Raw genomic sequence first — 15,047 nt, forward strand, 5'->3', positions numbered from 1 at the left:
AAAGTCGTAAATTTAATTATCTTCGTATTACAATCGAGATCCTTATAATAAGCAAGTCGTAAAAATATTAAGATATAAATAATGTTGTTATTATTATAAAAATATACGTTTAAAACATTTTATTCTATTAATATTACAAAATATTTGTGTTTTTATTGCATTTAATTATAAGGTTATGGTATTATATTATTACTAATAATAGCAACCTACTTTTATAATGATTATTGCGGTTATGGGTTATTGTTTAGGAATGAGCCACAAAGGTTAAAAGCACTTCAGAAACTGGCGAAATATCAGGTATAGACCTAAATGTAATCTGATGATAAAGAAACAAGTCAAGGACAACCCTCAAAGTGTCTGTACTGAACTATAGTATGCTTAGTTAATTAGAAATCTGTCAAGTTATCCGCTCCCGCGGGACGTCTTCTGTAACCAATCAGCGCGGACGCAGGCGTTATGACTGAGATGTGAACGCGCAGGAAAGTTCAGAGAACAGTGGATGAAAGAGATGCTGTTTCACAGAGATGTTTTTAGTGAGATGAAGCACTTATAGTCACAGGAACCGGTTTCATTTTGACAGAGTTTTTGGGAACTTATGGGACTGTAGATAGATAGGCTACTTTGGCGTCTCATGGGGTCGGATCCAAATGGGTAGATCAAATACAGCAGTGATAAATATTTTTACAGGTCTTCAATTGATAAAATAGCAAGAAGGTATCAGGTAGTCAGATTTCAAAACACATTTACTATCTGTGCGCAAAACGCACCCAACAGCTCTCCTCCTGCTTCAAGCGAAGGTGTTGCAATGGAAAAATCTAAAAACTTTAGGATCGACGCCCTTCTGGCTGAAGAGACACACAGAGGGAACCGCGAGCTATCACCCGGACTCAGCAGCGACAGTCCGACGGGCAGCCCGGTGTCCTGCAGGCGCGCGGACACCCCGTCTCCACGCGGCACTGCCCTACACCTTCCAACCGGACTCATACCTAAACCAGGGCTGCTCAATCTCCCGCACCACGGACTCGCGTCTTTAACACAAGGCTCGATCCCGGGCATGTACACTGCTCCCATGTACCCTCTTTCAGCTTTGGGAGGTCAGCACCCTGCTTTGGCGTACCCGGGCTTTGCGCAGCTGGCGCAACCGTACCCTGAACAGCTGAAGGCTGCGGCGATAGCTGGATCTTTACCCCTGGAGCACTGGATACGAGCTGGAATCATGCTACCACGACTTCCAGATTACACCTGTGAGTGGGATATCAATAATTTAAGACTTTAACAAACATTATATATAATTACATTATATAGGCCTATATTGATTAACAGATTAGTAGGCATGTATATATAAATATAATGTACATGTGTAAGATAACAGTGTTTGCTATTCTTATTAAAGAAAGTTTGAAGTGAGACAATGCACTAAAACTAAGAGTAAAAACTTTCATTATAAACAAACATTAACAGATCGGTGGTGGCTGTATTCAAATGTGTGTAATATATATGCAAATATTTGAAGTACAAATAATCTAAATTAAATTAAATTAAGTGATAATTTTCCTTAATTAGAAACAAAGATAACAGTAATTTGTTTTAAAATGAATATAAAAGAAGACAACATGAGATTTTTAAAGAAGTTTTTAAGTGGGTGAGTTGCACAATAATAATATAGTACAATTAATTTATGCACATCATAATAATATTGTAATTTCCTCAAATGTAATTTCGTTGCATCGTTATCATCCTCACACTGTATGTAAATATTGTAATGGCTCACAAAATCCTTTTCAACATAATCAGATGTGAAAAAGCAAACAGAGAAAAAAAAGAGAGAGAGAGAGAGAGAGAGAGAGAGAGAGATGCTTACTCACCTGCCACTTTTAAAATAGAAGGTTAATTTGTTACTAGGCAATTATAAGGTTTGTAAATCCATAATAGATTATGTCAGTTAAATTGTGGTCACCTTATGCAGTCAAATTAGTTTAGGATTTGTTTAAACTGGGTACTTGGTTAAAAGCTAAGAAATTTAGCTGAACTTTCAGTCATTTTAAATATTATCGTAAACATGCTGTTCCTCAAATGCAGTTACACCAAGAATATCTTTTTATATACATAATTATGTTTTTAGGTGTATCATGTGATCCAGTCTGTGATAAAATCATCCTACATAATGTAAATAACATACTGTTAAAATATAACCTTGATATCTTTAATATTGACTGAGTAATGTCATGTCACATATTGAAATTAATGGTTGAAATCAAACTTTGATGCTCCAAATCTCAGAATTAGATTATGAGTCACATATATTAATAAATAGAAATGCAATATCCTATATTTTAACCACGTATAACATCGTGGTTCTTATAACATTTTTTATTTTATTCTAAGATACTTAAAGAAAACGACACTTCTTAACAATAAAATCATTTTAACTCTCTGGCTGAGCATTCATATATAATGTAATACCAAGATTTATACCAAACTGTAATAATATAATTTTATTTTTGGCTTCTTTATAAACCTATAAATGTCAGCTTGATGGAAACTATCATTGTGCGTAAGAGAAACAATAAACAAACGCCTTAAACATGCTGCAGTTCATCAATAAAATCCCAAAAGCGTTCATTGAATTTTCATTAAGTTAATGGCTTGCTCTTGCGTTTTATGGCTGCCCGGCCCTGCATCCACTGTGTTGAACAATAAGCCGCAGTACAGTTTTTATAGCAAATGATAGCTGCAAATTCTAGACTTCCCTTTCTGTATGTGTGCTCGCTCGACCCTGCGAGTCCTTGACTTTATATTAAAAAGAAAAATCTCGTAAAAAATAATCTAGATGTGGATTATAGTGGCTTGCATCCTTTTTGACTTGTGCTTAATTTTTATATAGAGGCACAAGAGGTCTATAATTAATTTGTAACAGATTCACATCAGATAAACACTGTTAAATGTGTATGACCTTATTTTAAAGTTTAAAGTAGATCAATATAAAGTTAGGTTAAACTGCAGTAGAATAGTTGTATGATTTGGACAAACCCGTAACCTTAAGCATTAAACTTTGCTGTTTGAAACATAAATGATACGTCAAATCATAGTTATTAGAGAGACATGTGAGTGTGAGCATTGCCATAGACACCACAGACTTAGGGATGATCTTGTTATACTTGGACCTGTAGGCAACCACCAAGCAATTCCCTAGCAACCAACTAGAACAGCCTAGCAACGGCCTGTCAACCTCCCTTAAAACTCTAACATTGTGGCAGTAATATTTGCACGAGCAAGCAGCACTTAAATCTAGTTGCATTGATCGTTTATATTTACATTTATGCATTTGGCAGACGTGACTTAAGTGCATTACACAAGTACATAAGTATACACTTTTTATCAATATGTGTGTTCGCTGGGTTCGAACCCATGACCTTTTGCGCTGCTAATGCAATGCTCTATGTAATCCGTTCATAACTATGCTAAAATATTCCTGTTCAATTCTTTCTGCTTGACTTATAGCTGCACCCCAGTCTGGTTTGATGGGGAAGTGTCGCAGGCCGCGGACGGCGTTCACCAGTCAACAGCTACTTGAACTGGAGAACCAGTTTAAACTGAACAAGTACCTCTCGCGACCCAAACGCTTTGAAGTTGCCACATCGCTCATGCTGACCGAAACACAGGTGAAGCCTCGGATAAATTTCTGCCATCGCTCAATGATACTTCAAGATACTGTATAAAGTTAATAAATAAATAAATTTTTTCTCCTTGTGTATGTTGACACCAACAGGTGAAGATCTGGTTCCAGAACCGTCGGATGAAGTGGAAACGCAGTCGTAAGGCCAAAGAGCAGGCCGCTCAAGGGGACACCGAACGTCAACGAGGAGGAAACAAGTCGGCCAACGAGAGGCCAGGAAGAGACGTCCGCAGGGCTTCCGCTCAAGGCACGGATGAGCAAGAGGAAGATGTCGATGAGGAAGACGAGGAGTATGATGTGGAAGACAGAGGAAAACACAAGTTCACGAACAAACTTAACATCCAACGTACCACAGACTTCCTGCATCACACAGGTGAATTACGATACCACCCGGATAGCTCGTTCTCAGACGATGACATGGAGGACATCGGAGGGGCTGATAGGAAAATCGGGGCAGGGTTATGAAAACACAGATCAAAGAAGGAACCAGACATTATCATTATGAGTTGCTAAACACAGACAGCGGGAACTGATAATAATATCAGACCTGTGATATGGTTGCAACATGGCATTGCAATATTGGCAAGAACTGAGGTGAAAAAGACAGATTGAGAGACACAAAGAGACAACCACGTGATATTTTACTGATGATGGTATCTTAGTATTGTCAAAAACTGAGTGACCTTCTCGAGTTTTGGTTAAACACATACCAAAAACATTTTTTTTTTTAAATTAATATCATATAACAACGTATGTGTTAACAATTTGAATTTATTTAGTTTGTTCACTGTAAAAAACATCAAATGTTGTGTATATTCTGTGTCAATCTCAGTTTTCCAGTCAAAATTTGCTTTACATTTAAAGCTGCAGTCTGTAACTTTTACCTCTCTATCGCCATCTCTGTTTGAAACAAAGTTGCAGGTTACTTTTCAAACTTTTTTAAAGTGTTAAATTAAATGTCCACTGTGTAGCAACCACCGGCTCGGTCCAACACGAGACAACGTAGTGTCAAAACGTGATCTATAGAGCAGTTTGTCAATTTGTGGCTACTGTAGAAACATGGCGATGCAAAATGGCGACTTCCATGTAAAGGGACCTGCAGCTCATTCTAAGGTAATAAAAACATAACGGTTGTATGTTGTGTAATCTCTTTATACAGCACTGATAATATAGTTTTGCATATCTGTCAAGAGATCCTCCTAAAAGTTACACAATGCACCTTTAATCGACGTCAAACTGACATTAGCGCAAAATCCAACCCAGCAGCTTATATTAAAAAACAATGTTACAAGCAGTGGCGGCCGTTGACTTCTTTTTTCTTGATGTGAAGTTCGTCACAACATGTATGTAGCCCGTCGTGTGTGGTTCGTAATTTCAAAAATATGTGTTCTGCATGTCGAGTGATCCTATGTGCACCACGTGTCTTGTCAAGGTAGGTGCCTGCTGCAGACGCGTCTAAAGGGTTTATGATAAAATAGAAGCTTGCGTTTGCCAGATACTTGCATAATCTCATGCGTAATCAGAGTTTACTGTTAAGGAAGTGTCTTGGGTGTGTTTTGTGAACGTGTGCGTCTCTTTTATCATAAACGGTTTTGACGCGTGTGCAGCAGGCACTTATTTTGACAAAACACGTGATGCACATGGTTCACATGACGCAATAAACACATATTTTGAAAACACAAGATACACACCTGACACCCCGAACACATATTTTGAATTGTCACGAGCCGCCATGTTACAAGCTAACCATTGTGATTTGTAGTAAGGTATGCAATAGTTTTAAACACCGACTTTTATATACTTGCTCAATAACTTATTTTTTAATCCTTAAAAAAAATTGGATTGCAGCTTTAATAAAAAACATCTGACTAAGCTGATATATATATATAAATATATCTCCAGATGCCATGAAAAAGTCTTATTATTCACAACCGTTGCAACAAAATAACAACAAAAGAAAACAGTGAATCTGTTTGAATTATCGAGTGATACACTGAACGATTGTCATTCGTTTCTGTTTGAATTCTAGTCGGGGGGTGGACTTTAAGGTGCTTCATATTAAATATTTATTTGTATAGAAATGTGTATAAATAAACATGTGCCTAATACTGAATATGGCGCACTGTATAGAAAACATTCACCTTCCGTTAAAGGCTAAAGAGTGCGAGGTGGGAAAGTGTTTCACACGTTTGCTGTTGTCTAATTGTTATTTAAGAGTCTGTGTGATTCATTTACATTGAATGCTACAAAGGAGGTGAATACAATGTCGTATTAATGTCATGTTTGTCTGTGTTGTCGTAAATTGTTGATAATAAACAAACAGGAACACAACCGTGTGAATCTGTCTCTTTTTATCTTTTAGCAAGGATGACAAACACCCCTCAGATAAACCTACCTACCACACACTGTATTAAATAAAGTCAAAAAATTTGATTTTGCAAGTAAATTCAAGTTCAAATTCAAAAACAACTTAACATAATTTATAAAATCATGTTAAAATTGTTTAACTTAAAGTAACATAAAAATATATGTTGATTTGACAAAAATGCAGCATTTTTTACAGTGTTCATAATACAAAGTTTAGAATTGGCGTATTAGTATTTGTATTAGCATACTTACACTACAAATAGCACTGTTAAATTATAATTATTATTGTGAGACAATGTTAAAATTGTGGTTACAATAGTTTTATTATAATATACAATAATTAAACAATTTTACTGTAGTAAAACTATAGTTAATTTTTTTTAAGGGATGTATACCTAAATACTGCATATACTATATAACTCATATATAATGCATTGCATTGCAAAGGTAATAGGTTCAAACCCAGATAAAAACATTACTTTGGATAAAAGCGTCTACAAATGCATAAATGTAAATGGAATTGTGCGACACCTGGAAGGAAGCAAAACAATAAGAAGACATTATTGAGCTGACACACTAATAAATATATATTTTTTTGAGAAAAAAAATGTCTCACTACCTTGGGAATGATTAACATGCCATAGCACAGCGAATCTGCAGCTGCGATGGGTTATTTACAGCCCAGGCTCTCAAATATGAATTACTCAGGCGAGTTTACTGATAGTGAAATAATTAAGTTAATGAAGAGCAAGTAAAGTAATCTGCTCTCTGCCAATGATCTCACCACTATTATTTCATGTCCAAAAAACATACATAAAAATAATGATGAGGCCGAGACTAAAACAAGGCTTTTTATTGGGCATTTGTGTGAGGGCGAGGATAAATACAGCACAAGTGGACACGACAGGACAGCGTGCATTTATATAATGATTAAATGCATTTTTAACAGGCTTATATCTCTGCCTTGTTAAAACTCTCGAGAACAAGGACAGACTTTCAGTTTGTTTTAAAAGAGCTTTATTTCTAGTCATGGTAATTTGTCTACACTCCCTGACGGTGATAATAATAAAGATGTGAGAATTGCAGATGTGTGTTAAACCCTTAAAAGTTTGTTTCAAAGTCAGGAAGCTGACAGTAACTTAAAATGAATAGTTAACCCATAAAAAGCACACACAGAAAGATTAGCAACATGATACAGCATGTGTGGTTGGCAATGCAAAGGTCATGGGTTTGATCCTTTTTTGACAGTCTAGGGTTTGATCCCAATGTTCACACATACTAATAAAACGTAGGCTATACCTCGAATGCACTGTTGGTCCAGCCTAATCTCACAGGAATTTGTGTTTTACGAGTTGGCTAGTATGGATTCATAAATAAATCACACAAAATTGTACAATTATTAGAAAAAACAACGATGAAATACCGCCCCTAACCCCAACCCTCACAGTGGCGAAAGCAAATTTGTACAAAAACGTACAAATTATTACAAACTAGCCACCTTATAAAGTATGTACACATTGTAATGAGATTGTGCTGAATTTGTGCTTTGGATAAATGGACCAGCCTGATCTCACAGGAATTTGTATGTGTTTTACAAGTTGGCTAACATGAACGAATTTGTTCATAGTGAATCGTATAAAATCGTACGATTATTCGAAAAAAATTAGTAATGAATTATAAAAACAATTGTATGATTGTTAGAAGAAATGTAAACAAAGAAAGCCCGCCCCTAACCTGGCGAAAGCAAATTGTACTAAAACTAGTGCTGGGCAAAGATTAATCGCGATTAATCGCTTAAAAAAATCGTATTATATATTTTAAAAAATTATATATAAATTAAAAAATCTGAAATGTGTATGTGTTTTTATGTGTTTGTGTGTTTAAATATATATTTAAATATAATAATTACACACAGCACATATATTATGCAAAAATTAACTTTTATTTTGTATGCAATTAATCACAATTAATTTTTGCCCAGCACTAACTAAAACGTACAAATTATTACGAATTAGCCACACTGTAAAAAAATATACGCAGCATTTTTGTCAAATCAACATATATTTTTATGATACTTCAATCATTTCAATTTAATTTTATAAGTTATGTTAACTTCTCACAAGCCAAAACTTAAAATAGTAGTTTGAATTGACTTGCAAAACCAAGTTGTGTTAACTTCATGCTGCATTATTTTTACAGTGCACCTTATAACAAAATATGTACAAATTGCCATGAGATTGTGCTAAATGTGTGCTATGGATAAATGGACCAGCCTGATCTCACGAGAATTTGTACGTGTTTTACAAGTTGGCTAAAATGTATGAATTTGCTCATAGTGAATCGTAAAAAAATCGTACGATTAAAAAAATAGTTCATAGTAAATCGCATAAAATCATACGATTATAATAAAAAACTACAATGAAACTCTGCCCCCTAACCCAATCCTCACAATGGCCAAAGCAAATTTTAAAAAAATGTGCAAATTATTACGTATAACTCGTGAGAATTCATACATATTTTACAAGTTGGCTAATTTTTTTTAAATTTGCAAATTATTACGAATAACTCACGAGAATTCGTACATATTTTACGAGTTGGCTAATTCGTATAAATTCATACAAAGTTAATCGTGTAAAAACTTACGATTCTCATGAATAAAACAATAACAAAACCCAACCCGTAACCTTGCACCTAACCCCAATGTCACAAGGGTCAAGGCAAATCATACAAAAACTTACAAATGTGGTTGTATGAATTAGCCAACTCGTAAAATATGTACGAATTGCCATGAGATTGTGCTGAACGCTTTGGATAAAAACATCTGCCAAATGCGTAAATCAGATAAATTACTCAGTAGTGCCAATGTTAACATTGGTATCCACAAATAACACTCCTTGAAATCTTGAACAAATGCTAAACATTTACTTTCGTAGCCATAAGACAAAAAATATCCAAAAATGCTCTCTGCACAGTTGAACTGACCTGCTGCCGTTTTATGTATGAATTTCTTTACAATCATTGACTATTGATCTCTCAAAATATCACTATAGTTTATCCCTGCAGCCACTATATTTAAAACTTTAATATTATGGTGGTTTACTACTGTAGGCTTGTACATAACACGCTTGACATAAAATGTTTTTAGTTTCTAAAGTGTCATGTGCACGTAGCATCAAAAACGTTCAGATTTCACACATCACTCCACGTTCTGCTCAGTCCCTTTTATCTGCATGAAAATGTCAATTTCATAGTGAAATAAGTAAATGTGACTCAACCAATTTGTCTACCGACTATTAAGGGGCCAATAACTTGAGCGACACGACCCCGTAAAATATTTATACGCTGTAGTTTAATCAATCCGACTCATTACGGGAATATGAACAGATTGTGTGATCTTTTAAAGCAATCACCCGTATTGGTTGAGATTTCGCTCGGGCCGTGTCGTGTCACTTAAGCTAATGGGAAGGTAAGGGAATGAGAAACCGGACCCATAAATTCACATCTGTCGCCACTCTTACCGTGCCTCAAACGCGCGAAAAAAGGCCAAGTTTCAGTAATAAACTTTATTGAAAAAGGCTGAGCCTTTTCTCTTTAAAGGCGATGTGTTGTGTTCAAGACAGGCATTTATTATGCTTACGGGAAATCTATCAAACAGATGCGAAATGTGCCTTAATAATCAAGATAAGCGACTAGCTAGCCGTCACAATGATTATGATTGGCTAGGAGTCAGCAAAAGGCCGTGTTTGTTTTTCCCTGCCTCAATAAATAATCGCCCTATCCTTGAGATGTGATTTCTGAATGTACACTTAGAAAGTGGCTGATGTTTACTTTATACGCTAGTGGCTAATCTGAATGTTCGGGCCTTCCAAAAGTTGAATTAAAGGTAATATACTGTATTTACAACTGATTGTTAAAGAGACATCCAACCATCTGTTTTTCTAAAACAGCCACTAGCATTCAAAGCTGCAATGTCAAAATTTGCATGCTTTGCATTTTATCAACACTCATCGTCGGTCAACAATCAATATGGAGTAGGTGCAACGCATGCACCACTTTAACTGAACTTTACGGTGCCGTGCAATGCGACTCATTCGCACTGTATTTCCCAGCCCCTCCCTTTATGGCAGATAAGTGATTTACTGAAGTGGAGAAACAGAGGATCAAAGGCACTCAACATTGACCCATAATCCCTGGCTAATTAAATAATTCACTAATTGATTCATCGCCAAATCAATAAAGCAGAAGATGGTTTATGGTGTTGGTATAGCACTCTGTGAGCAATTGGTTGGCGACTATGAAGAAGCGTACTTATTAGTGCCACTTACCAAGGCAAGCATCACAGTTATATTGCTTAAAGGATCTGAACCACATATGTTTGTACTACACAAAAATAAACTGAGGATGGGTAAAATATGGACAAATACTTGTTGTAACACCTTTAAGTCTTTTTTCATTCTTTATAAAAATCGTATCAACTCTCATTCGATATAGAAGTGAGCCTAAAAACAACCACTACAATGAACACAACTAAAGTAACATAAATGTGCAAGAAGCATGTTGATTATACACGCTCAGAAATTTGGCTGGCGCTTAAGAAATTGTGAGATTATGACGATTATTTGCCTGTTTTAGGGCTTTGCCATTTAATTCTTATACATTTTTTTCTTTGTTTCTTATTTTCATTGTGATTATTTAAATTAAATCTTTTGCAAGGTTTACCTGGCAGTAAATATTAATACACATAACACATATTTAAAAGTAATCTGATATTGTCTCGTTTATAAAGGCGCTGCAGCTCCCCTTGTGTTTTTTAAAGAGATGTGCAATCATTGCGGTGATCTGAAATGTATGAATTTGTTCATAGTGAATCGTATAAAATCATACGATTATTCGAAGGAAAAAAAATATTAGTAATGAATTATACAAAATTGTATGATTATTAGAAGAAAAAAAACAAAGAAACCCCGCCCCTAACCCCAACCCTCACAGTGGCAAAAGCAAATTGTACTAAAACTAGTGCTGGGCAAAGATTAAAAGATTAATCGCGATTAATCGCATACAAAATAAAATCTTATTATATATATTTTTTAAATTATATATCAAAAATTCCTGAAATGTATATATGTATGTGTGTGTGTGTGTGTGTGTGTGTGTGTGTGTGTGTGTGTGCGCGCGTGCGTGCGTGTGTTTAAATATACATTTAAATATAATAATTACACACAGCAGATTTATTATGCAAAATTAACTTTTATTTTGTATGCGATTAATCACAATAAATTTTTGCCCAGCACTAACTAAAGCGTACAAATTATTACGAATTAGCCACACTATAAAAAATATACGCAGCATTTTAATCAAATCAACATATATTTTTATGTTACTTCAATCATTTCAACTTAATTTTATAAGTTATGTCAACTTGTCACAAGCCACAACTTAAAATAGTAGGTTGAATTTTTTTCTTTGTTTATTATTTTCATTGTGATTATTTAAATTAAATCTTTTGCAAGGTTTACCTGGCAATACATATTAATACACATAACACATATTTGAAAGTAATCTGATCTCGTTTATAAAGGCGCTGCAGCTTCCCTTGTGTTTTTTAAAGAGATGTGCAATCATTGCGGTGATCTGAAATCATCGTGATGACGTGACAGCCCTACCTTTGAGATACCAATATGCACCTTTTAGGTAAAAGAAGTGTACTTTTTGAAAAGGTACCACCCCAGTGACAACAACTAACAGTAAAATACATAAAACAGTATATGACTGAATAGGGCTGCATACTTATGACACAAATCATAGTTGTCGATTATTCACCTTGCTATTGTAATTGTGATTATTATTGTTGATTAATAGATTTTACATTGAAGTTTAAAAATAATTATGGGAATTATGTTATAATCCAAAACGAATGGTTATAGGACACATCAACTTATCAATTTTAAAATTTCTGATAAACCACTGTATTTGGTGCCCAAACATATGCCAATTATGTAATTGACTAGTTTTATGGTTAATAGGACTGAACAATACAATATAAGAATGTTAAAAAATGTTTTGCATACATTTTTTTTATATTTCTGGCAGTATGTGGAAATGCAATCTTATGGCAATTCGTACAGATTTTACAAGGTGACTCATTCGTACAACCACACTCGTAAGTTTTTGTAAGAATTGCTTTTGCCCCTGTAACATTGGGGTTCAGTACTGTTTTTTTTTTTTTTGTATAATAATCGTACATTATTGTACCATCCACTTCGTGTTTATGATAAGCTGCATGGTGTTTAAAAAAGTCTACACTACAAGTCTACACACATGAACAATACTTCTGGTTACATGGTATGGTAAGGAGAGATGTTGTTAGATTTCACATCATGAACATAATTTTTAGGGATCAGATTATCAAACACTGTAAAAAATGCAGCATAAAAAAAACATGGTTTTGCAAGTCAATTCAACATACTATTTTTTTTTTTACAGTTTTTGACATTGCATGTAAACAACCACACGCAGAACATCATAAAACTAAAGAAATAAATTAAACACCCCTGCAGATGTACCTTTGAGGTACTAATATATGAACTCTTTTTGGAAGGGTAGTGGCCCAATGATAGCTAGGCTCAATTTTTTTTAATTTTTTTCTGACAGTGTATGGCATTACTAAGATGAACCCTTCAATAACCTGTATTTTAAAACATGTGCATTGCATTATTTTAATAATAATCACATATTTAGCTTAAAAAAACAACTTTCCATGTATGTATAAACCTGTGTTTTCTAGCAGGGATGCAAATCAGCATACTCTACATATTGGTCTTGGACAAAACAAAGGGAGCGTACGTTTGACCTTGATGTAGAAAAAAACATGACATCATTTCATAGCCAAAGGGATCGTGAAAGTAGCAATAGAGTAACGGTCCTGCACGCTCCTCAGATCATAAACATTGTTTCTGTATAATGAATTATTATCCAGGGAGGCCCAACCGACCCTCTGAATGGTTTGCATGGAGAGAAAATGCTAATTCAAGTGTAATTCACCCCACTGGAACTGTATATGTGTCTGGGCATTACGTCGGCCAGAGGAACATATGCATACAGGTTTACGGCCCCTCTCTCTTTGTCGCCAGGGTCATTGAGGAGATCGAGGAAGATGAACATTGAGTCAGAGCTTCACATTTGACCCCTGTGAACCATAAATTTGGGCGCCTTTGGTAATTTCATCGAGTCACCCCAACAAAGAATGTGATCTGGTCTGACTGTTTATAGTTGTTTAGTTGGTCATTGAAAATAAATGTTTTCGTGAAGGTCGGCCACTAAATAAACAACCTGAAAACAAATTGCACACTGTAAGAGTGTCACTGGAGTCATTAACTATGAAGAGAAATTCAGCATTAATGCATCCCAAACAGTCTGGTGCGTTGTTTAATATTGTAAATGGTTTGTCGTGCATAATGGGAAAACCTATGGAAAGCTTTTTTTCTGTGTGAAGTTGTCTTTTCTTCGCTGTGAAAGGATGAATGCATGCTGTTGTGACACTTGTCTGGCAAAAGAGGACTTAAGTAATTATGCTGAAAATCCAAATATACAAAATGTTTATAAAAATATCACTATAAATATCTCTATTATAATTATCATTTAAAACACTGTACTACAAGGCAACTCAGCAGATATCATGGTATTAATATGATATATATTATGCTATACATCTATGGTATTGTGGAATAAAAAAGTGGGGTTTTAAAGGTATTTTTGAACTCTTTGAAATGATAATACTAGATTTAATAAAATATCAAACCTAGTGGCATGAAATATTAGATGTTTGCTTAATTAATGCAATAGAAGTCAGTTTTAAGTGTTGCTTTACTTACTAAACGCACCATGTGTCTGTCTATCAGCAAAGACGTCACAAAAAAACAAAAGACCATATCAGTCTACAAACTCCAACCATCACATATTTTCAATACTGGTAGTTTCAGAAATGATCCCCTCACTAACAACTTGAGCAATATCGCCCTCATGTGGTCAAATTGAAGCTATTAAACGCTACATCAACACAAACAGAGTGTCGCGGGGATGATGACGTATTTTTGTAGGCTAACACGGAAAGTAGCGGGACAATGTTTTTTCCCTTTATTTAAATGGCAGTCACATTACAGCTGACATGACTAATTATTGCAGCATATAAGATAGAAAAATATATTGAAAAAAAATACGTGACACTGCTTCCCTCGCGAAAAAGCCTATTTATTTCCCCACAGACTTCTGGATTAACACACAAAACAAACTGTGTTCAACATAAATTCAAGACAATTACACGCTTTGGCCAACAAGTTAGTCTTCACAGATGGACACAACTATTATGAATTTTTAAGTCAAAATTCAGCTTTTTAAATTTCTAGCAGCTAAACACACAGACTTCATACAAATTTGTATTTGTAATTTGTGAAGATTTACTTGTTAGACAAAACGTGTGTCTTTAACTTTGTTAAACCCAGATCTTATTTTATTGCGTTAATCTAAAAAAATCAAATGTTTTTTTTTTTTTTTTGCGAGGGAACCAGTATCCCGCCAACTTCCGGCCTGGTTAGCCTACAAAAATACGTCATCCCTGCGGTACTTTATTAAGCAAAGAAATCGCAGCAGTCAGTTTTTCTTCACTTTATTCTTCATTTAAATCAAATCATATCAATAAACATGTTTACAGTCTTATATTTTATAAATAATGAGATTTGCATAATAAAAAACTGAACAAAACAAAGAAACTTGACCTTATGTATCTGGTGATTTGCCTTGTACTTTATAAGTGACAGTGGCATTTTTATACGAGTATTATTCTCTTTTGACGTTTTTTTATTTCTTATTTTTCTTTTTAAGTTGATGTGGAAAAAACTGTGGAAAATAGAAATACAGTTAGGCCCTTATTCACAGTTAAAGGTGAAAGACATTCATATTAATATCACATGATATTAGTACAGTTAATACGGTTATATTTTACCCAAAA

General features: G+C 34.7%; 1 protein-coding gene across 1 annotated transcript; it reads left to right on the top strand.

The window, feature by feature from the left end:
• Positions 1–492: 492 nt before the first annotated feature.
• Positions 493–6,001, top strand: mnx2b (motor neuron and pancreas homeobox 2b). The gene is made up of 3 exons (XM_055206156.2): positions 493–1,244; positions 3,502–3,662; positions 3,770–6,001. The coding sequence occupies exons 1-3, from the start codon at positions 806–808 to the stop codon at positions 4,139–4,141; spliced, it is 972 nt and encodes a 323-aa protein (XP_055062131.1). The 5' UTR covers positions 493–805; the 3' UTR covers positions 4,142–6,001.
• Positions 6,002–15,047: the final 9,046 nt, after the last annotated feature.

The sequence above is a fragment of the Misgurnus anguillicaudatus genome, chromosome 3 (assembly GCF_027580225.2).
Source record: "Misgurnus anguillicaudatus chromosome 3, ASM2758022v2, whole genome shotgun sequence".
Classification (NCBI taxonomy): domain Eukaryota; kingdom Metazoa; phylum Chordata; class Actinopteri; order Cypriniformes; family Cobitidae; genus Misgurnus; species Misgurnus anguillicaudatus.

What these genes read in the sequence shown, in the direction of transcription:
- mnx2b (XM_055206156.2), top strand. Translation starts at nt 806, where the DNA reads ATGGAAAAATCTAAAAACTTTAGGATCGACGCCCTTCTGGCTGAAGAG. An exon ending in ACGACTTCCAGATTACACCT is followed by an intron (nt 1,245 to 3,501) that starts GTGAGTGGGATA and finishes CTTGACTTATAG; the next exon opens with CTGCACCCCAGTCTGGTTTG. An exon ending in TCATGCTGACCGAAACACAG is followed by an intron (nt 3,663 to 3,769) that starts GTGAAGCCTCGG and finishes TGACACCAACAG; the next exon opens with GTGAAGATCTGGTTCCAGAA.